The following is a 23,521-nucleotide window of genomic DNA, read 5'->3' as shown; positions in this document are numbered from 1 at the left end:
ACCAAATAAAAGCCAGTCAAGCACTCTCTCAAGGTCAAGAGTGTATTGAGCCAATAGCACTAAATTGCAGGCCTCAAGTCGTCGCTAAGTTGGACAAAAATGGCCGGCCTTCTTTGACCCGTCGGCCCTCTCTCTTTTCCTTTCTTTTCTTCTCCAATCCCATCCAAACGTTTTCTTCTGCAAAAATCCATCTCCATTCACACACCTTTTTACAATTTCCCCAGAAAAAATTATTGGGTAATTATTTTTATATAAATCGTATGTTGCACTTGTGTTTTTGTTGACCCCGAAAGTCTCTGTCTTTGTGGAAAAAGAAGGAAGCTTTGCTGTGGATTCAAGAACCCTTCTCCGGGATCTTTGATTCATCTGTGTTTTCTGCAAGGGAATTATGTCAGGTTTGAAATTTTCCCAAAGCTTTAAATTTTTAGCTGGATTTTTGTATGTTTAGGGAGACTTGGGTCAACTCAATTGGATCAAGTCAGTTTTTTGAACTTGCTATGTGTTTGTTATAGTTTGTATTTTGTGAATTTTGAATTTGCTTGTTTTCATTAGTTGAATTGTTGCTTGGTATACCTGTTTCTGCGTCTTTTGGTAGAGAGATGATGAATTGGGTTTTGCTTCCTGTGTTGTTTCCATAATTTGTTTTCAAATTTGGTGTTAATTAAAGCTAAAGTTTTGTAAAACTTGAGTGTTTATTGGTCTGATTGGGTTCATTTCTTGTTGCTTTTGAATTTTGTTTCAGGGCTTGGTGTTTGCTAATGCTGGGGTTTTGTGGTATTCAGTATTCTTGAGCTCTGGTAATAAAAAGAATTGCGAATTTATGCGATTTTGATGGCTTTTTCAATGTATATGCTATCGAATGGACGAGATCCTGGTATTTTCGTTGGTGCAGTGGTCTGGTTATTACTCAGTTGTAGTTTCAGCTCTGCTGTTGAGAGTGATATCAACTGCTTGAAAAGTCTAAAAGCAACACTTCAGGACCCTTTAGGTTACTTAAACTCTTCATGGGATTTCAACAATAACACAGAAGGTTTCATCTGTAACTTTCTGGGAATCGAGTGTTGGCACCCTCACGAGAGCAAAGTTTTAAATATCAAGCTTTCGGATTTGGGGCTCAAGGGCCCGTTTCCTCATGGTATAGCGAATTGCACAAGCTTAACAGGATTAGATCTTTCGAGCAACAAGCTCAGTGGACCTCTTCCTGAAGATATCGGTAGAATTATTTCGTTCATTACAACTCTTGATCTCTCTTCTAACAGCTTCTCAGGGCAAATCCCAACAAATATTACCAATTGTAGCTATCTGAATGTGCTTAAGCTTGACAGCAACCAGTTCACCGGTAACATCCCTCTAGGGATTGGCCAGCTCGGTAGGATGAAATCATTTAGCGTGGCAAACAATCAGCTTTCTGGCCCAGTCCCAGACTTCGGTAACAATAGTGGAATTACAGCAGAAAGTTACGCAAACAATGCTGGACTTTGTGGGAAGCTTCTGAATCCGTGCCGGGGAGCTCAAAAGAAGTCTAACAGCGTAGTTATTGTGGCAGCTGGTGTTGGCGGTGCAACGTTTGCAGCACTAGTTGTGATTTTTGCCTTGGTCTTCCTTATGCGTAGAGTGTCTGCAAAGAAGAAGGAAGAGGACCCTGAAGGAAACAAGTGGGCTAAGAGTTTGAAGAAAACGAAAGCCGTCAAGGCAAGCTATTACAGAGCATATCTTTTAGAAACAAATTAATACTTACGTATAATGATATTTGATTGGTTCTGTTTCTCTTTATTTCTCGCAATGTTTTATTGATTTTAGATAATCAAATTTATGTTTTCATTTTTGGTAGTTTGAATTGTATTGCATTCTAACGAAGCTAGTTTACTCCAGGTTTCCATGTTTGAGAAGTCGCTTTCTAAAATGAAGCTGAGTGATCTCATGAGGGCCAGCAACAGTTTCTGCAAGGACAATATCATTGGGACAGGAAGAACTGGAACGATGTACAAAGCAGTGCTCGATGATGGCACTCCACTTATGGTCAAGAGGTTGCAGGAATCTCAACACTCTGAGAAAGAGTTTCTGTCTGAGATGACTACTTTGGGAAATATAGAGCACCGTAACTTGGTTCCTCTTTTAGGTTTTTGCACAGCAAAGAGGGAAAGGCTTTTGGTCTATAGGTACATGCCTAATGGTACCCTCCATGATCAGCTACATCCTGCAGATGCTGAAGGTGCAAAGATCATGGACTGGCCAACTAGGCTTAAAATTGGGATAGGTGCTGCTAGAGGATTAGCATGGCTCCACCATAACTGCAATCCTCGAATTATCCACCGAAACATAAGCTCCAAATGCATCTTATTGGATGCAGATTTTGAGCCGAGAATATCTGAATTTGGGCTAGCTAGGCTCATGAATCCAATTGATACACATTTGAGTACTTTTGTGAATGGGGAGTTTGGTGATCTGGGATATGTTGCTCCCGAGTATACACGAACTCTAGTGGCCACTCCAAAGGGAGATGTTTACAGTTTCGGAACTGTACTCCTTGAGTTGGTGACTGGTGAGAGAGCCACCCACATTTCTAAAGCCCCTGAAGACTTCAAAGGAAATTTGGTGGAATGGATTATGCAACTGTCAAGCAAATCTCAACTCCTGGATGCGCTCGACAAATCTTTGGTCGGGAAGGGTGTGAATGATGAGCTTTTCCAGTTTCTTAAAGTTGCGTGCAACTGTGTAGGGCCTATTGCCAAGGAGAGGCCTACAATGTTTGAAGTATACCAGCTTCTAAGGGCCATAGGGGAGAAATATCACTTCACAGTCGAAGATGAGATGATGATGCCAATAGACAATGGCGATGGTGATGGTACAGGCGAACTTATTGTTGCTCGAGGGATGGTTGAGATGACCTGAAAAAAGGTAAGAGTTTATTAGTATATGGTCAGTACCCTTCTGTAATTATCTGTTTTTGTGTACTGTAATAAGCATTATTTATACATATACGATTTACGCTTTAGTTAACGTTTGGAACTGCCTTTCTTCGACACACAAATGTAAAATCATCATGTTAGAATCTTTTAATGTGTAACGTGAGCCCCTTATAACCCAACTTGGTTAGTAAATTTGGGAGGTATTTGTGTAGTTGCATTTGTATTGAATGTATTATTTCCGACAGAGGGAAGACGACGCCGAGATTCTGTTCTATTCTCTTTTTCGTCCCTGCCACCCCTCATATCTGCTTCTCAGCGTCATTTCCAGAGAAGTTTTTGTTTCTTGGTTATTTTTACCCAAAACTAAGTTGATGGGAAAGAAAGTACATAGAAGTTGAAACGAGAATGCGGAAGCATTGCCAAATGTTTCATTTTTATTGAAAAGTATATTGAGTGATGAATCTTGTCGTAAATATTATTTATGATGTGGCTGTTCACTTTCTGGGTCATATATAACATGATATTAGTTTAGTTTCTCAATGATCGAATAAGGCATCCATTCGCGGATGAATTGCATGGATGCCTATTACATAAGAGTTTATACAGGTAGTGTTATTCACACATTCATTTTTACTTCTCACACACCTCTCAATTATTAGCCGTCGAATGAAATGAATTGAAGAAAATCAATTGTAAAAAATTAAGGGCTAGTTTGGAAATGTTTTTTAAAATGCTTTTAGCGAAATTTTTTGCGGATTTTAAAAGCACTTAAAGTGTTTCTTGTAATAAGTACTTCCAATGCTTTTTCTTAATTTACTTGTAATTTTACTAAAGATTAGTTTCGAAAGCATTTTCGCAAGAAAACACTTTCAACTATTTTAAAAGTGGTTTTAAACGATCCCTAAAAATGATGTGTGACTTATAAAAGTGGGTATGTGGGTAGCACTATTCTTGAAAAAACATAGAAATTGAGCCAAACAGAGACTTCACCAATTGGGCCTACAACACCGTGGTCCCAGGTTGAATCTGGCTCCACCAGTACAATCCCAAAAGCCCAAACAAACAATCCCAAAAACCCAAGATAATAAAGAGACGCTACGACCCTCTAATTGAGTTTTTTTTTTTTTTTGGAACAAATGATAGGAAAAAACAAAAAAAACAAAAAAACAAAAAAAACTGAATTAAGTTTAGCTAAGTTGATTAATATATCTCTTTTTCTAAATTTGAAAGAGCTTATCAAGTTCTATATCTTTAATGGCCTTATTATAATTATTTACAATTACATGTCCATTTTATTAGCGCATGATTGGTATCTTTTGAACAATGAAGAAATGATTAGCAAGCATCATGCCCCGCCTCACCTAGAGATTTTGCTTGAGTCTTCAATATCCTCACGAGTTCATATTATTCTCCATATAATACGCGATAAAATTACGTGATGAGCATTGTAAATTCATATATTTAATGAGTAAATGTTTTGAGTTTGAACCCTTTGAAATGATATATGGTATGCTCGAATGGGTGATGGTACGCTTTGGATCCGTCCGGTAAGGTTTTGATTACCCTTTGTTTTGGATTTCTCTTCTTAATGTGCTATTTCTTCTTCTCTCACTATCCCTTTCTTATCAGCTTGAGCTTTAAGCCCCGTTTTCCACAAGAAGTAGCTTTTGCTCGACCAATTTTCAGTACTAATAATAATTTTGCCACCTAATTTTACAGTTTAATGATATTTTTCTTCACTTATAACTAAAAGGTCTTAGATTTAATAAGAAAGAAAGTAAATAGAAGTTTTTGGTTCTCAGCGTCATTTCCAGAGAAGTTTTTGTTTCTTGGTTATTTTTACCCAAAACTAAGTTGATGGGAAGGAAAGTAAATAGAAGTTGAAACGAGAATGCAGAAGCATTGCCCAAGTGTTTCATTTTTATTGAAAAGTATATTGAGTGATGAATCTTGTCGTAAATATTATTTATGATGTGGTTGTTCACTTTTTGGGTCATATATAATAAGTCAATAGTTTAGTTTCTCAATGATCGAATAAGGCATCGACGATTCGGGATGAATTGCTTGGATGCCGCTTACACGAGAGTTTATGTATGGTAGTTCTATTCACACACTAATTTTTATTTCTTACGCACCTCTCAATTATCAGCATCGAATTGAATGAATTGAAGAAAATCAATTGCAAAAAATTAAGGGCTCGTTTGGAAGTACTTTTAAAATACTTTCAACGAGATTTTTTGCGGATTCTAAAAGCACTTATAAAGCACTTCCAATACTTTTTCAGGATTTACTTGTATTTTTACTAAAGATTAATTTCGAAAGCATTTTCACAAAAAACACTTTCACCTATTTTAAAAGTAGTTGTAAACGAGCCATAATAAGGATGTGTGATATATAAAAGAAAGTGTGTGGGTAGCACCACCCTTGAAAAAAAACATAGAAATTGAGCCAAACAGAGACTTCACCAATTGGGCCTACAACATCGTGGTCCCAGGTTGAATCTGCCTCCACCAGTACAATCCCAAAAGCCGAAGACAATAAAGAGAAGCTATGATCCTCCTAATTCAGGTTTTTTTTTTTCGTTTTTTTTTTCCTATGAACAAACGAAAGGAAAAAAAATTGAATTAAGTTTAGCTAAGTTGATTAGTTGATTAATATATCTCTTTTTCTTAATTTGAAAGAGGTTATCAAGTTCTACATCTTTAATGGCCTTATTATAATTATTAGCAATTACATGTCCATTTTATTAGCGCATGATTGGTATCTTTTGAACAAAGAAGAAATGATTAGCAAGCATCATGCCCCGCCTCACCTAGAGATTCTGCTTAGTACTCTTCAATATCCTTACGAGTTCATATTATTTTCCATATAATACACGATCAAATTACGTAATGAACATTGTTTTAAATGTTTTAAGTTTGTGCCCTTTGAAATGATATATGATATGCTTGAATGGGTGATGGTACGCTTTGGATCCGTCCGGTAAGGTTTTGATTACCCTTTGTTTTGGTTTCTCTTCTTAATGTGCTATTTCTTCTTCTCTCACTATCTCTTTCTTATCAGCTTGAGCTTTAAGCCCCGTTTTCCACAAGTAGCTTTTGCTCCACCAATTTTCAGTACTAATAATAATTTTGCCACTTAGTTTTACAGTTTAGTGATATTCCTCTTCACTTGTAAGTGAGAAGTCTTAGGTTCGATTATTGCCAAAGGAAAATTTGAATCACGTTATATTGTTAGTTCATTGTGAGGCTTAGCATACCCCCTCCCCTTAGTGTAGATAATATCGTTTGTTAAAAAAAAAAGTTATTATGCATGGGCAAGAAGTAGCTTTTGGCCCGTTTTCCACAAGAAGTAGCTTTTGCTCCACCAATTTTCAGTACTAATAATAATTTTGCCACCTAATTTTACGGTATTCCTCTTCACTTATAACTGAGAGATCTTAAGTTCGATTATTGCCAAAAACGAATTTGAACCACATTATTGCTAGTTTATTGTGAGGCTTAGCCTACCCCCTCTTCTTTAATGTAGATAATATCATTTGTTAAAAAAATAAATATTATGCACGGGCAAGAAGTAGCTTTTGCCCCATTTTCCACAAGAAGTAGCTTTTGCTCCACTAATTTTCAGTACTAATAATAATTTTGCCACTTAATTTTACGGTTTAGTGGTATTCCTCTTCACTTGTAAGTGAGAGATCTTAGGTTCAATTCTTGTTAAAGGTGAATTTGAACCACATTATTGCTAGTTCATTATGAGGCTTAACCGACCCCCTCCCTTTTAATGTAGATAATATCGTTTGTTAAAAAAAAAAAATTATGCATGGGAAAGGGAAGTGTGATTCACGTCTGAGAAGTCAAAGTTTATAATGAAACAGAGTCATCTCAGGAAGCCAACCAACAATTTCCGCAAAGACACTAGCAGGGTCTGGAGTACCTCAGTCGAGCAGTCAATTGTCCAAGTCGTCCCTCGGCATTTTACCAAAAGGAATGACCTCAAAATGAAGAAATTATTGAGTGCTGAAATATTAAACAATTTTGTCGTCTTCTTATTTTCTAACACGTAATTTTATTTATTATATTGATTTTTCTTTGGGTTAAGATCCTGAATGACATATCTTGCTAAAGGCGATTATGAGAGAATCGCGCATAGTTTTGTTTGATCTAGATGTGTTTTTGTCTATTTTCATAAAAAATACAGACAATAATATCGTGTACTGTTGTGATAGTTACGTTGAAAAATTTCCCTTTCACATAGGGATCAAGGAAAAAAAAGATGGACGTATAAACCACTCTGGCATTTAAGTTATGTCTTGACCATGAACATTAATTTTCTCGTTGAACTCTCTTTCCGAGTAAAATTTCTGGTTTCTTTCACATTCCCCAGTGTTATTAAAAGCTAGAAAATTTGTGGGTTTGATTGAGCACTATCTCTAGCTATGGTCATTTCGCTTCAATTTTATTAAAACAGTAGAAATTTTTAAGAGCGTTTTGATGGCTTTCTTAATACGTGATACCTTGTTGAGCAAACAACATCTTGGCAACATTTTTATTTGTTGCGTCTTATTGCTAAGTTGTAGTTTCAGCTCTGCTGTTGAGAGTGATATCAACTGCCTCATAAGCATAAAAGCATCACTTCAGGACCCTTTAGGTTACTTAAACTCTTCATGGGATTTCAACAATAAAACAGAAGGTTTCATCTGTAACTTTCTGGGAATCGAGTGTTGGCACCCTCACGAGAGCAAAGTTTTAAATATCAAGCTTTCGGATTTGGGACTCAAGGGCCCGTTTCCTCATGGTGTAGCGAATTGCACAAGCTTATCCGGATTAGATCTTTCAAGCAACAAGCTCAGTGGACCTCTTCCTGAAGATATCGGTAGAATTATTTCGTTCATTACAACTCTTGATCTCTCTTCTAACAGCTTCTCAGGGCAAATCCCAACAAATATTACCAATTGTAGCTATCTGAATGTGCTTAAGCTTGACAGCAACCAGTTCACGGGTAACATCCCTCTAGGGCTTGGCCAGCTCAGAAGGATGAAAATATTTAGCGTGGCAAACAATCAGCTTTCTGGCCCAGTCCCAGACATCGGTAACAATACTGGAATTACAGCAGAAAGTTACGCAAACAATGCTAAACTTTGTGGGAAGCCTCTAAAGCCTTGTCGATCGTCTCAAGTGAAGTCCACTAGTACTCTAGTTAAGGTTTTGAAGTCAAACAGTGTTGTTATAGCAGCAGCAGCTGGTTTTGGATTTGCTTTTCCTTTTTCTTTCTGTTTTTTCCTTCCAAGAGCTCCTAGTGTGCGTCGCTTGTGGGTCTTCTATCGAGGATATAAACTGAGGTAGCCAGTAACCTTTGTCCTTTTATGTTATGTTTCAGTGAAATATATGCAGAGTTCTTGTTTCGGAGCTTTTTCAGTGTACCATGAAAATCCTCATGTGATGTTATTATTATTCCACTCAAATTATAATATACATATGTATATCTCTCATTGAACAGCTTCTCGGGGAAATTTCCCCCGAGTCTTCGAATTGTAGCAATCTGAATGTGCTTAAGCTTGAAAACAATGAGTTCTCGGGTGAAATTCCTGCACAACTTGCCTCGCTCAAAAGGCTTAATACATTTAGTGTGGCCAACAATCGTCTATCTGGTCCAATCCCAAATTCCGGTGGTTATGTGCAGTGATGGAGTTAGAAATTTACAACAATGGGATCATAAAATAGAAGCTTCCAAAAATTCATCAAACTTTTACTTATAATTGTAACTTATAATTTTTTTTCTACAAAATATTCATGAAGGGTGCTTGAATTGGATTCACTAATACAACCAAGTGCGATGAAGGGTGCTTGAATGAACTTAAACCTCAGGGAAGCTTTGAATTAGGAGATATAAAGTCCGGATGGAAAGTGCGTTTCCGTATTTGATAAGTCTTCAATTTGTTTGATAAGTCTCCTTATTTCATGATATGTTAACACATAAAATATAATAACGAGGAGAATGTCGAACATTGGTCAATAATATGTCGGATTCTTTTTGTTGACAATAATGATTAGTCTTTTTTAGTTTTTTTTTTCTAGTCGACAATTAGTTATTTTGTAAAAAAAAAAGGAACACATATTCAATAGCGGAAGTAATGGAATGAATATAATAACAAGGAGAATGTCGAAAATCGGTCGATAATATGTTGGATTCTTTTTGTTGACAATAATGATTAGTCTTTTTTTTTTTTCTAGTCGACAATTAGTTATTTTATAAAAAAAAAGAGGAACACATATTGAATAGCCGAAGTAATGGAATGAATATTTTTCTCTTTCTCGTCCTCTTTTGTACCATTGTATGTATGGTTATAGTTAGACTTTGTGGCTTTAGGAACTTGCTCATCGGCTCTGTATTATGTTGTGGTTTGTTCTTAGGTATTTGTCAATTTCACCATGTGCGTAAGGAAATTGGCCACCTCTGCTGTCTCTGCATCATTAATCGATCTCCTCGTATATGAAGATATAGAAGCAAAAGCGGAGAACTTGGACCACTTTTCGGGTTTAAGAAATAGAGAACTTAAGAGTAAAGATAGGGCATGACGTGGCAAAAGTACTCACGATGTAGGACAAGACTTAAGTTATTTCGCAAGTAATAAAATTAAAAGGAAGCCGGGACAATCAAGAAAAGTAATTGGGAATTGATAATTCACGTGTTGATAGGTTATTTTATGGTCATATCCTAAAAGTAGATGTTTTGAGTTTTTCAAACTGTTCGGATTGACGCAATTTTAGTTTGGTATGTCTGTTTTGAGTTTGTAATATATAGATTTAAGGAGAATGACGTGATTTACAAGACTCATTATGTTGCAACGAGCCAAAGCGGAATTCAAGCGAATTATGTCGTTTACCATCTTTTATTCGGATTTTAATAGTTTAGGATGTTTTCATATTTTTATATTTGTTTATTTTCTTTCTTTCTTTATTTATTTTTTTGAAGGATTATTTTCTTTCTCATTTGGTTTTCCTTTGTTTCTCTGTTCTTTCATTTCGAGCTCCTACCGGTGTGCTTTATTTCATTGTGTCACGAAGATTGAAGTCAAAACAAATCTGACCAGTAATTTGTATCAAATCGTGTATGCAAATAATCTTGTACTTGAAAAAGAGAAATTTTACAAAACATTGATCAAGCAATTAAACATTCCTACTAGCAAATAATTGACCCAAGAGTTGAGCAGATATATAGGGATTGGAAAAATACAAAGTGAGCACCAATGATACCGCACCAGTACAAAGAGCATATCACTCACTAGCTAATCTAGCTTGAAAAGATAGGGAAAGAACCTTGACTGAGATCTTCAATCACTGCGACAACCAAATGAATAGAGAAAAACACAATTAATAAACACGGGGACAAAGAACCTGAGAAGCAGAAACAAACTTCTATGCACACAAAAATTGTGCAAGTAAACAAACATCCAGTTGTACTGAGACTTGAATGATCCATGTTTTATAATATAACTTAAACCCAACCATGATTTTACAAAAATTTTAGGTAGAATTATTAACATAACTCAGAAAAAAAACTCAACTTTGCAATTAAATTTCTTACATAACATAAACCCGACAAATTTAACTAATTAGATTCATCCACAAAATAGATTTTAACATAACCTCAAAGAGTTTCTTCTAACCAAGTAAACAATTACTCAACAAAAAACATGTAGACAAAGCTCTTATCAAAATCACAATATTGTAATGAACGGGAAATTCAAATAATCTCAGCTACGCACTTTTTCAAAACGAAGGAAAAATCTACTTTGTAATTTAACTTAATATACGAAACCACCAATTTAGTCACCTAAAATTCATAACCAACACATAAAACAACTCCAAATCTTCAGGTTTACACATATGAGCCAAAGGTCAAGTTTTTACAAAACACTCATCCCACAATATGAAAAAGCAGATTGAAAATTTTAATTTTTGTATAGAAATAAGCCAAAGGTTCAATTTTTACAGACACGGTCATTTTATACACAATAAGCATACATAAAAACTAGACCGATTTTTTTAGAACACTGAATATTTGTCGCGTAAGGTGGCTTTGTGCGACGAAAAACTAAATTTTGTTGAAGCGCAAAGTTGAACTTAGATATGGAACTTCGGATTCCATAACCTCTTCAAGGGTCTCATTTGCATATAACGTATGGACGATCACATGTATACTAAAAGGTAACACCTTCAGGGTGTAGTTCAACTGGTACACTAAAGTACCGTCAGAATAACACTTGAACTTCAGGCCAAGGCAAAAATGAGTTTTCCTAAGATCCTTCATCTCGAATTCCGTCTTCAGGTACAAGGCAGTTTTCTATATATAAAAACAAATGCCCACTCACTGATACGTCGATGGATCGTAGCCTCCTAGCCTTGTTTGTCCTCGTACCTCCTCAGGGTAAGTCTCACCTATATGTGAAATAACTTTTCTAATTAATTAATTAGGACATACACTAAAAGGCTAGGAAAATCCCCCATAGTTTGCTCAAACGGAGGGTTTAAGTATACGAAAACATTCTACTCGATGTCACGGACCCGTGCATGTCAAGCACGTGCCGTCCGGAGGCCGGACGCGCCTTCATGTGCTGCCAAGTCACGGCCACACGCGCAGGCCATGCACCTGACAAACAGATAGAAACCCTAGGGAATATTCCGTCAGAGTTGACGAAATATTTCGTTAAATTTAATGGCATTACCTAACAGTGTCAAAATATTCTGTTAACTTTAACGGAATATTCTCCTTCTTCTCCGGTTCTCCTTCGATGTCCGCCACCGCCAGCACCACCATCTGGTTAGCTGGTTTTTAGAAAAAAATTTAAAACTTCATAACTTCTTCATTTCTCAACCATTTTCAACGTACTTTATATGGAAATGAAGCTCATGAAGAGGAGAACAAGTTTGTACCTTTCAAAAGTCCAAAGAGTGGACGGAAAAGGATTGAAAAAGCCTCGAAACTCTAGGGCCTATTTTCGTCATCTCAAACCCGCATGTTCTCATGTTGGCTCCACTTCAAACCTAGGATAATGGCCACGAGGAGTTGCCTAGATGTCTCCAAACCTTCCAAAACCTTGCAACTCGAACATAAAAGTCATGGAGGAACGTACACCCGAGTCGGAGCTTAGAGTTGCTCCGAGTTGGACACTCAAAACTCGATTACTTTAAGATCGGTTATTACAGATGGACTCATGAGGATGAGAGGAGCACGATGGTTGTGATTTTAGGTTCGATCTGTGAAGTTTGATGGTGAATCTTGGTTGTTGCAAAGAGGAGAGAGAGAGAGATAGAGAGATAGAGAGAGAGAGTGAGTGTCTTATGATTGGTCAAAAACAAAGAGAGATGAGCTGTTTGATTGGGTGAGAAATGTGGGAAAGTGATTGATTGGTTAGTGAGGGAGAATAGGGCACGGGACAGATTTAAAGAGAGAATGGGATAAGATTTGTATAAATTTGAAATCACACGAAATCTAACACACCTTATCAAAAACAGTAGTTTCCAATACTAAATAATTAGTACGCACGTGTACAAATCTACCCATTGTTAATGCACTTTAACTAAACGTAACTTTTTCGTTACAACTCCGATTCAGGTCTAACTCGCGCTCATGCATTCGTAACAACAAGTACTAATTAATTACGATATCGAGAAAAATAATTTAAAAGCTAAAAAACTACGTCCCCATCAGGTTCCACTTTTACCAAAAAAGGGCATAAACGTCATTTTACACACTTAGGGAGAAAATTACATGGAAAATTAGGGGCAGGTCATCACATCAAAGACACTAAATTTGAAACTACAAGTTCAATTTAGTTCATGAACGGTTAGTTCATAAAAGAGAGTTTCTTGCAAGAACACAGAATGCAATATGCTGATTTAAGTGTAGTGGATTTGAGTTGCTTCAGGAACTCAAGTGTGAGCGCTTCGGAACTACTAAAGGATGTCAACGGTTCAAAGAAGAGAATTAAATTAGTGAATCGTTAATGTCCAAAAGTGATCTTCAGGTCGATAATTTTGGATTTCTTGTCAGATTAATTAATTCAATAGATCGGGACCATACAGGGTCGATCGTAGAAGCAAAATAATGACATACTAGTCTTATTAGCTTCAAATGGCAATGGGCCAAGTGACAAGTGAATTATAGCTTTATTAGCGGTAACAAAAAACGTCCCAAAAAATATTTGGGTATGGTTAAGAAGCAAGGGATGCCAAAATATGGCATCGGGTCAAAAAAAAAAAAAAAAAACCATAAAGCAGCACGTTTGGGCTGGCTGGTGAGGTACGGCTCTGCAGCAAGCTGCAGGCCTTAGGTTACATGAAATGGCTGCACAACAGCCCAATTTAGTTGTAGGTCAGCAGGCCAGGGAAATGAGGTAGAGCCCAGCAGCGCTAGGCTTGCTGGCAGAGCTGCGAAGGAAGCCCATTAGCTTCTGAGGGCAGACCAAGTCGCGAGAATCCCATCAAGGGTTGCTGGCTTCAGGAACGAACTGAGGGCTGAAGCCTATGCACTAGGGATCTAAGGGGCAGACCTGGTTCTAATTCGAGCAATGAACCCTGAGGGCAGCCCAATTACTGACCCAAGCTTCAGGCTTAGATTGAGCTTGGCGCGAGCGCATGGCTCCAACACAGCTCAAGTGACCGGCTCAGCTTGGCAGCGCAAATCAACCAAGTTTTCCCCTTTTTTAGATTTTTAATTTTTTTTTTCGATGTCTAGGGTTTAAAAAACCCTAATTGCTTCTAATTTTTTTTTCGATTCTTTGACTCATAAATTCCACATAGCATAATTGCGTATTGCATGAACAAATATATATATATATATATATATATTGACAAATATATGAAACATATACAATATATATCGGAAGGTAAATATAAATGTAGGGGGTTCATGCATCATGGGAAATGTTTTCATGCTTCATGGTCGTTTCAAATATCTTCCTTTATTTTAAGCGTACCTGATTGGCAGAAAACAACAAAAACTTTTGAATTTGTAGAAGATCCTTCTCGGAATGTCGGAATTGCATCTCCAATGCATTGTATCACGTTCAACACAAAAAAAATTAAATTGAATCAATAGCATGTACATCAATTTAATAAAATAATAATTTAATCATAAAAAGAATGATTAAAACGTAATTCCCTTGTTGCCCAAAGCTTGAGCAACAGCGAGTCAGTGGTTCGTATTCCCTGGAACTAAGGTTTAGGGTGAGATGCATGCCAATTACAACAACCAAGTTTGTGATGACATTTATGTAAGTATTCCATTCTACGTTTCAAATTTAAATTTCATTACAATAAATAAATAAGGTTCAAACTATGATCAGTAGTCTTAAATGGTTTCTCTAGTTTTATTTTTTTAGACTTCTATGATGCAGAAGAAGGACGAGTACCTTGCCAACCTTTCCTAGCAATAACCGTACGTGCCAATAGAGGAGATGACACCTGATCTAAAGGTGTCTCTACAATTGTTGATGGACGAGCTTAGGCAACTGAAGGGCAAGAAACCCCACGGCCTATGAGTGGGTCAGTTCAATACCTGGAGGTGTCTTCTTCCTTAGCAAGCTCACATCCTTCGACCGAGACGTCTTCCAAACTTTAGTAGGTGGAAATGGAGCTAGCACACCAAAGAGAATAAGTTGAGCGCCAAAGAGAAGAAGAGCACCTGAGAGAAGAAGTTGCTCGCGAGCGAGAAGCTACTACGTGCGATCAAGAAGCAGTACGCCTGTACATTGCTTTGATAGCCCAAGCAATGTCAGCTTATAACATTCGCATTCCCGAGCCCTCGAGCGACCTTTAGGTGCCATTCCCCCATCCACCTCAACACCCACACGAGTAATTTAGGTTAATTAGTTTAGTTTGTTTTACAAAAGTATACGAACAATTTTATTTTGCCAGCAATTAAATAAATTTTAGCTTTTTAAATTAATATAATTAAAATTAAATAAATTATTTACTATAAATATTGCTTTAAAACCGAATTTAAAGAAAAAAATTAAAATGGTTTGCTTGACAAATATATTCGTCGAGCAAACTTTTGTTTTATTTTTTTTAGTTTTGGTTTTAAACAGTTGCCCGACGAAAATGTCGTCGGGTCAAGTTTTTAATAGTATTTAATTTGGTACGGGGCGACTAATATAAGAGTACGTATGTGAGCGGGATTAAACTCATTTCACACGTGATGTTAGAGCATAATAAAATTGCAATAAAAGTAGAGAACATATATACCGTAAGGAGAAACCTCTTACAAGTCAACTTTTGCTAGAAATCATCGCGTCACAAGAACTCTACCATTAAAACCTAGAGGGACAGAAAACAAAGATGAGTGGGCTGAAAAGCAAAGTTTTGTAAAAACCAATGTTTTCATAAAGTTGTAACTACACAAAAAGATATTATACTGAGGGTAAAGCTTGGCTTATTTATCTCCACATAGTGCAGTTCTATCGAGAAACTTAATTAGGAGCTACGGTCGTTTGTGATTACTAATTAATTTAGGCAGTTAGGCAAGCCTTAGTTCTGTTTCATTGTTTTCGTTGCGTGATTCAAATATAAAAAGTGATAGACGTCCTATACCAACATATATTATGACTTTTTCTTGGCATAATATAAAATAAAATGGACTAGGCAAATTTGAAGCATTATCTAAGAACAGCTGGGTTTTCAAGTCGGCAGAAAAGCTCAAGTCCAAGTCAAGGTCAATGCTATTAAATAGTAAGCTGCCCTTATTTATATTTGGGAAGAAAATGAGTTAATATGTTAATATATCTCTTTTTGTATTTAAAAGCGGACCAGCCCATGGTTCACCACGATAGTCCGTCCTTTTGGAAATCAGGAAGACTCACAGAGACATTTCAGTCTTTTTTTACCATAATCGTGCAAGACAGAAAATTAATTGTACACATGCCACAAGACTAACAACTAAACTAGCATGTAAGTATTCAGATTTGGTTCTTGATCTGTCTTCAGAATATGGTTTGAACTTTCAAGGGTAAAAGATTGATAGAATTTGTCAAAGCCGCTTTGTCTCATGCCAATGACTTTTCTGGTCATAGCTTATCTCAAGCTTACTGCCCAATATCTATATTGGAGACTGCATTTCTTTACAATATGAATCAACAATTATTTTCTGTTCCTGTTAGGTAACCTTTTTTTTTATATTTTATTTCCTTAGTTCTGCTAGGGTTTAGAAGAAATGTTGCTTGGGCTAAAGTTTAAATTATCCATGGGTTGCAAGTCTTCAATAATGAGGCTGATCATGACGAGTTGGCTTGTAGAACACGCATATACATAGGTAAATTCATTAATAATCTAGATGGAAGATAATGATGATTGTATTAATAAGAAGAAAAGAAGGTCAGTGCTAGTAGAACAAACATACATACATGTAAAAACAAATTCGGCTCACAAATTTACCATACGTAAGATTACTGTTTTATAAATACATGTTTAAACCCGTCGAACGCTATCGAAGCTGGAAAAAGAAAAATCTATACACACAAGTAAATGCTTCTATAGGTAATAGAAGAGGTAATTCTTTTCACATTTTCACTAAAAGATCCGTTTTTCTTTTCATTCACTAGTAAAAAAAACTACTTGTGCGAAGAATCCTTGAGCATCGAAATGTATTTTGTCACGTGAGGTGTTTTTGCATGATGAGAAAATGAACTTTGTCATGCTCAAATTTTAAAAAATAAAACTCTTGCACGATGACATTTATCTTTGCGCGAGGAACCCTTAGTCGCTCAAGAATTATTTGCGTGATTGTCCTTTCAATCGTGCAAAACCCCAAATATTTTGCCGTAAACTAGGGTTTGGCTCCACCATTTGTGCGACGACAATATACTTAGTGCGAGAAAATATTTGTCGTGTAAGGCGGCTTTGCACGACGAAAAACTAATTTTGTTGCTAAGAAACATTTACAAAAAACACAAAAAATTGAAAACAAAATTGAGCCACAACATTATATCTTTGCGTGATGAACTATTATTTGCAAAACCCTTAAAATTCGCAGTAAACTAGGTTTGGGCGCCACCGTTGCGCGATGAAAATTTTAAAATGGAAGAAAACTTAAAAACTTGAAAAAATGCCATTGTCGCTCAAAGCACTAGTAACAGTGAGCGAGTGGTTCGTATTCCCCAGAATTGGAGGTTTAGGGTGAGATGCAAGTCAATTATGGCAACCAAGTCAGGGACAACATTTATGTAAGTATTCTGTTCTACATTTTAAATTTAAACTTCATTACAATTAAAAAAAAGGTTTAAATTATGATCAGTAATCTTAAATGATTTCTCTTGTTTTTTTTTTTTTTAAGACTTCTACAACGCAGAAGAAGGACGAGTACCTCGCCAACCTCTCTAAGCAGCAACCGAACTTGCCTATGGAGGAGATGACACCTGATCTAAGGTGTCTCTGCAGTTTCTGATGGATGAGGTTAGGCAACTAAAAGGCAAGAAACTTCGCGGCCTATGAGCGGGTAGATTCAAGACCCAAAGGTGTCTTCTTCTTTAGCGAGCTCGCATCCTTCGATCGAGACGTCTTCCAAACTTCAGTAGGTGGAGAGGAAGCTAGCACGCCAAAGAGAAGAAGTTGAGCACCAAAGAGAAGAAGCAGCGCTCCTAAGAAAAGAAGTTGCTCGCGAGCGAGAAGCTGCTACGTATGACCAAGAAGCAATACACATGTACATTGCTGGGATATCCCAAGCAAGTCAACTTCTAGCATTCGCATTCCTAAGCCCTTCAGCGAACTTCAAGCGCCATTCCCCCAACCACCTCAGCACCCACCCGAGTAGTTTAGGTTAATTAGCTTAGTTTGTTTTAGAAAATTGTACGAACAATTTTATTTTGAACACAATTAAATAAATTTTAGCTTTTTAAATTAATATATTTAGAATTAAATAAATTATTTACTATAAATGTTGCTTTAAAACCGAATTTTAAAAAAAATTAAAAAGGTTTGCTCGACGAATATATTCGTCAAGCAAACTTTTGTTTTATTTTTTTTGTTTAAATTTAAACAGTTGCCCGATGAAGATACCGTTAGGTCAAGTTTTTAATAGTGTTAAATTTGGTACGGAGCGACAAAATCACGTTGTCGGTCAAGATACTTTCATTGGATAAATACGGTCTACACACTTTTACTCGACACAAAAGTCATCGAGCAAACTTAATTTTGCCCGACGAATTTCTATTTTCGTCGAATAAGGCTTCGAGCGACAGGTTTTGTGCGACCAACCTTTTCCAACAAACTTCCATCGTCTAAGGTTTTGGACGACGGAATCCACTTTTATCTGACAAATTTTTCTGTCTAGCAAGGTGTTTTTTTGGTAGTGCTTACACATTTTCTTGTCTTTTTGTTGTTGGTTTTTATGTTTGTTTTGTATCAGGCTTTTCTTTTCTTGTTTTCATAGTGTTCTTCAAATATAAAGTAATCATAGTAAAATATAAAATAAAATGGTCAGGGCAATTTTCCAACCAAGATATAAAATATATGGCGGGAACAAGGAAAAGGGGTGGTTGATTCTACGACCATGTCTATCTATAACCAGCTGGTTTCAAGACGGCAAAAAAGCCCGAGTCCAAGTCAAGGTCAATGGTACATAGCAAGCTCCCTTATTATGAGTTGAGATCTTTTTCAGATCTCATTGTTCGGACTTCAAAGACCAAGAAATTTGAACTATTTAAATTGAGGACGCTGCTTTGCTGTTGAAGGTTTCAGCAGGAGCTCCATGTGATAGGTAAGATCATATTTTGTAGACTATATAATGTGGCAGTTGATGATTGAATACCTCTTTTAATGATTTAAATAAGTAACCTAATTATCAACTGTCACATCATGTTGACTACAAAATATGGTTTAAGTAGATAATCTCTCTAGCATCTACAAATAAATGTTGAACGAAAAAAAGAAGAAGAGAAAACTCAAAAGTTAATTAATATCTTTTAAAATAAATTTAAAAAGTTGACGTTGAATATAGTGGTACACATAGCTCTCTATATAAACCATCCAAAGAATGGCAAATTTGCACAGAACCCAGAAGTAAAAAAACCAAAGGCACTAGCTTAACTTAATTCACTAGTCACAAACCATGGTTCAATTTCACCATATTTGTTTCCTCTCCTTGCTCATAACACTAGCAGCAGGCTTCCTTCCTGGCACCCATGCAGTCGACTACAGCGTCACAAATACCGCCAGTGGAACCCCCGGCGGAATCCGCTTCAACAATGAAATCGGAGCAGACTACGGCAGGCAAACCCTAATCTCCGCGACCGACTTCATATGGAGCTTGTTCCAGCAAAAAACAACCGATGACAGAAAGAGTGTCTCCAAGGTCACCCTAATCGTTGAAAACATCACCGGGGTCGCGTACACCATCAACAACGAGATCCACGTCAGCGCCAGCTACATAGCTGGTTACTCCGGCAATGTGAAGAGTGAGATCACCGGTGTGCTTTACCATGAGTCAACGCACGTCTGGCAATGGAATGGGAACGGTCGAGCCCCGGGGGGGCTGATTGAGGGTATAGCTGATTACGTGAGGTTGAAGGCCGGGTACGCGCCAGGTCACTGGGTTAAGCCCGGGCAGGGGGATAGATGGGACCAGGGGTACGATGTCACTGCTAGGTTTCTTGACTATTTGAATAGTTTGAAAAATGGGTTTGTTGCTGAAATGAATAAGAAATTGAGGAGTGGTTATAGTGCTGATTATTTTGTTGATTTGCTGGGGAAGAATGTTGATCAGCTTTGGAGAGAGTACAAGGCCAAGTATGCAGGAAACTAAATTGTAGTGCTTCTGTAGCCAATAATTTAGAGTGCATTTTTGCTCACCATCATTTAGTGCCCTATTTATCACCGTTAGATGAATTTGAATTTTGAGATTTGTGTCTATCCACTACACGAATCTCGAAATTCAAAACTCATCTAACTGAGATAAATATGGTGGTGAGCATACACCACACTAAATGGTAGCGACTACAAATGCTCCCAATAAGATCCTCTCCAGATCTATACATTAGCTGCCCAGGGATCAAATGATCTTGGCTTTTAAAATTTTATCCTACTGCCAAAACGATTGTAACTTTCAAAAGTTTTCACTAACTTCTCTGCTTTTGGCCGTAAGATCAAATTTTAAAGGTCATGATCATTTGGTCCCTGAACTCTAGAGATATAGATGCGGAAAGAATCTCTTCCCATAATTTAAAGCTGTCATGCAGGGCAAGGACTGATTTAAGTAAATAAAATGTTGTATTAATCTATTGATCATAAATCATAAATAAATGGTTCCAATTCATTTGTACGATAATATTATTTGTATATGTTATCAGACTGTCAATTTGTATTCTACATTACTATTAAACTAAATAAAATTTTGATAATCAATAGTTTATAGTTGGACAACACATCTAGCCAAAATTTTAATAAAGAAAGCATAATATTCTATGATATGACACTTATTTGAAGTCTTTTTTTTATAGGAAAAAAGATTTAATTAAACAGAAAAAACCTCTAGTACAATTGATTCCCAAACAATTAAATCTAAAAGCATCCAAGGTCGAAGCAGGAAGGCAATAATCCCAAAAATATGGATTTGTCACTAATAGGCCCATGTGAGCTAATTTGTCCGCGACAAAATTTGTCTCCTTAAAATATGATGCCATCTAATGCATAGAAATCCCGACGCTAGCCACTTGATGTCCTCAATGATCGATAGATGAGCTTGGAATCCCCCTCCACCACAAGCTTTCTCACACTTTTGTGCCTGGCAAAAGAAAGGCCCTCCTTTAAAGCAGTGGCTTCCGTGAGCGAGATGGTGGCCCTATCGAGATTGAAAGCACCAGCTCCAACAAGTTGTCCAACCTCGTTCCTTAAAACAAACCCAGTGGCCGCTTTATTTAAACAAACCGAGCCATCAAAGTTTAACTTCACAAAACCTTGAGGTGGAGACTTTCAACGAATGTCTGTTTGATTACATAGGTTGCTTTTGTTAGTCCTTTTACAATTGGCCTCAAATAATATAAACCCACTCTAGCGGCAATGGCAATACTTATAGTAGGATGAGGACTTATACTTCTGAAAACTTTATTACTCCTATCATTCCATATTTGCCAACATTTCAGAAGAGCCTTACTAAGCTCACTCAGACCACTGCATTTATCATTGTTAATTAATTCTAACCAATCTAAAAAATCATTTGTATGACCAACATTACTCCATCGTGTATTTAACGCAGATTGTTTCCAGACTTCTTTTGCAAAATCACAATTCCGAAAAAGATGATTTTGTGTTTCTTCCTCCTTGCCACATAACGGGCAATCATTGTTAGCATTTTGAATGAATTTACTCAATCTTACCTTAGTATGCAATTTTCCTTGAATAAGCAACCATGCAAAAAAATTTACCTTTGGGGGAATGATTAACCTCCACATCCTCTTAAGGAGCTTTTGTCTCTTCACTTCATGGTTTTGATTACTATGAATCCAAGTACCTAATTTAATTGAGAATTCACCAGTTGATGAATGATCCCAAATGAAGTAATCTTCCTTATTCTGCAAGGGAATAGTTACCAAACAGATTTTTTTCACAACATCTGAATCTAATACTTGAGAAAGCCGAACTTTGTCCCAGTTCCCATTATCAATAAAGTCACAAACTTTAGCTTCCCAATTAATATTCTGACACTGATTAACTGGAATGAGGTGGGCAGGTGGATAAGGAAAAACCCAACGATGGGTCCAAAAAAGGATGTCCCTACCATTACCCACGACTCATCTCATTCCCATGTGGATAACATGTCTACTATTTAAAATTCCTTTCCAGGCTATAGAATAGTTTTGTCTAACCTTACAACTTAAAAAATCATTATTCCTTAAGTATTTCCTTCTAACCACTTGCGTCCACCAATTGTTCTCATTTTTTCAGAACTTTCCAACCTAACTTAGCCAGACAAACATTTTTGAAATGATCCACTCTTCTAATTCCTAGTCCCCCTTGGTATGTAGCCATGCAAACTTTATCTCAAGCTAAAGGATAAAGTTTCCTATCTCTTCCCTAGAAGAAATCCCTACATTCCTTGTTTAAATTTTTTGTTACACGAGGAGGATACTTAAAGTAAGACATGATATGGTTATGCATACCAGTTAGATTAGACTTAATAAGAGTTAATCTACCTGCTTTAGAAATAGTATTCGTCTTCCACCCCGCTAACTTTTGTTTCACTCTTCTTAATAATTCTTGTTCATTAATTGGATCTTTCCAGAACACAATGTTATGAATACCCAGGTACTTACCAATTGTTGTTTTGTGTTGTATATGTAGGATATTGACACTTATCTGGGTTTTAGCTAATTTAGGGGTTTCTAGTAGCTCTAATTGATCCTCCAATTAACCACTAGGCTTGACGAATTTGTGATGCTAATCTATCTATCTATCTATCTATATATATAAAGTAAGAGCAACAAAATGGTTACTTAAGCAGGAGGGCACGGTATCAATCTACTGCAATTGGATAGGTTTCCAACTTTCCACAAACTGATGGTTAAATTCCAATCAAGTTGCAATATACACTTTACATTGGAGAAGGCTTTTTAACCAAAATAGTCCCTGAGATTTGCATAACTCCTCACTTTGGTCCCTAAGATTTGAAATCAATAGAATTAGTCCATGAGTTTGTACACAATCAATCATTTTGGTAATTCCGAGAAAAATCTCCATAAAATAAGGATAAAATGACAAAAAAAAAAAAACCTAAATTTTTGTTAAATAATTTTAGCCTATTGTTTATTATATTGAGGGCAATTTTGTCATTTTGATCCTTATTTAACATAATTTTTCACCGAATGACCAAAATGATAGATGATAGGCAATCTCAATGACCACTTCTATTGATTTCAAATCTCATGGACTATAGTGAGGAGTTAGACAAATCTCAGGAACCATTTTGGCCAAAAAGTCATTGGAGAATAGGTTTTTTCCATTAAAGTTCGAGTAACAGAACGATATTACTAAGATGACGTGGAATTTTTTGTACCTCCTTTTCTTTCACAAGAAAAGAATGAAAAAAAAATGATAAACGATTTCTACATACTTCTTTTCACTTTTTAGATATAACTTTTTCAAGTCGTTTGATTTAAGTAAAGGAGAATTATGAAAATATGGGCAAAATAAATTGTAGAACTGTAATGGATTATTGCAAGTAAGGTATAAAATATCGATAATATCGGAAATATCGGTAATCCAAAAACACGGAAATTTCGATGGAAATATCGGGATATTATCGATATCAATAAAAATTGAATAAAAACCACGGAAATTGTAAGAAAAATTTGGAAATTTTTATTGAAACTTTGCAGGATGTTTATTTAGTCAATTCTCTATTAGTTTATCACAAAAAATTGGAAGGAAACGCATTGCATGATAGATATAACTGATTTAAGTTGATTATATAGCGAGCTGGCAAACATTGTGAGTTTAGAAAATATGTAGTAATTAATGAAAGAAATTTAAACACACCATAATCATTTATATATAATGAATTAGTACAATATTTTACACTTTATACATTGCATGGTAAGATAAATGAGTGACTTAGCAAGGTCT

General features: G+C 36.3%; 3 protein-coding genes and 1 long non-coding RNA gene across 5 annotated transcripts; 3 read left to right on the top strand and 1 right to left on the bottom strand.

The window, feature by feature from the left end:
• On the top strand, positions 1-3,165 carry LOC126586560 (probably inactive leucine-rich repeat receptor-like protein kinase At5g48380). The gene is made up of 3 exons (XM_050251413.1): positions 1-395; positions 743-1,692; positions 1,873-3,165. The coding sequence occupies exons 2-3, from the start codon at positions 832-834 to the stop codon at positions 2,890-2,892; spliced, it is 1,881 nt and encodes a 626-aa protein (XP_050107370.1). The 5' UTR covers positions 1-395; positions 743-831; the 3' UTR covers positions 2,893-3,165.
• A 4,135-nt stretch (positions 3,166-7,300) lies between these two features.
• LOC126586903 (probably inactive leucine-rich repeat receptor-like protein kinase At5g48380) lies at positions 7,301-8,402 on the top strand. The gene has a single exon (XM_050251866.1). It carries the CDS (start codon positions 7,400-7,402, stop codon positions 8,249-8,251), a length of 852 nt encoding a protein of 283 aa, XP_050107823.1. The 5' UTR covers positions 7,301-7,399; the 3' UTR covers positions 8,252-8,402.
• Positions 8,403-10,014: 1,612 nt separating this feature from the next.
• On the bottom strand, positions 10,015-12,312 carry LOC126585929 (uncharacterized). 2 transcript variants are annotated; one of them, XR_007610699.1, is made up of 4 exons: positions 11,843-12,312; positions 11,635-11,734; positions 11,281-11,347; positions 10,015-10,246 (listed from the first exon to the last, which is right to left on the bottom strand). It is a non-coding gene; the product is annotated as an uncharacterized LOC126585929 (long non-coding RNA). The 2 variants fall into 2 exon arrangements; XR_007610698.1 differs by lacking the exon at positions 10,015-10,246 and having other exon boundaries at positions 10,764-11,347.
• Positions 12,313-18,929: 6,617 nt separating this feature from the next.
• Positions 18,930-20,228, top strand: LOC126585928 (uncharacterized). The gene has a single exon (XM_050250505.1). The coding sequence runs from the start codon at positions 19,014-19,016 to the stop codon at positions 19,704-19,706; it is 693 nt and encodes a 230-aa protein (XP_050106462.1). The 5' UTR covers positions 18,930-19,013; the 3' UTR covers positions 19,707-20,228.
• Positions 20,229-23,521: the final 3,293 nt, after the last annotated feature.

Source organism: Malus sylvestris, chromosome 10 (assembly GCF_916048215.2).
Source record: "Malus sylvestris chromosome 10, drMalSylv7.2, whole genome shotgun sequence".
NCBI lineage: Eukaryota > Viridiplantae > Streptophyta > Magnoliopsida > Rosales > Rosaceae > Malus > Malus sylvestris.
The sequence above is the reverse complement of the archived record's forward strand: the minus strand, read 5'-3'. Positions and strand labels throughout refer to the sequence as shown.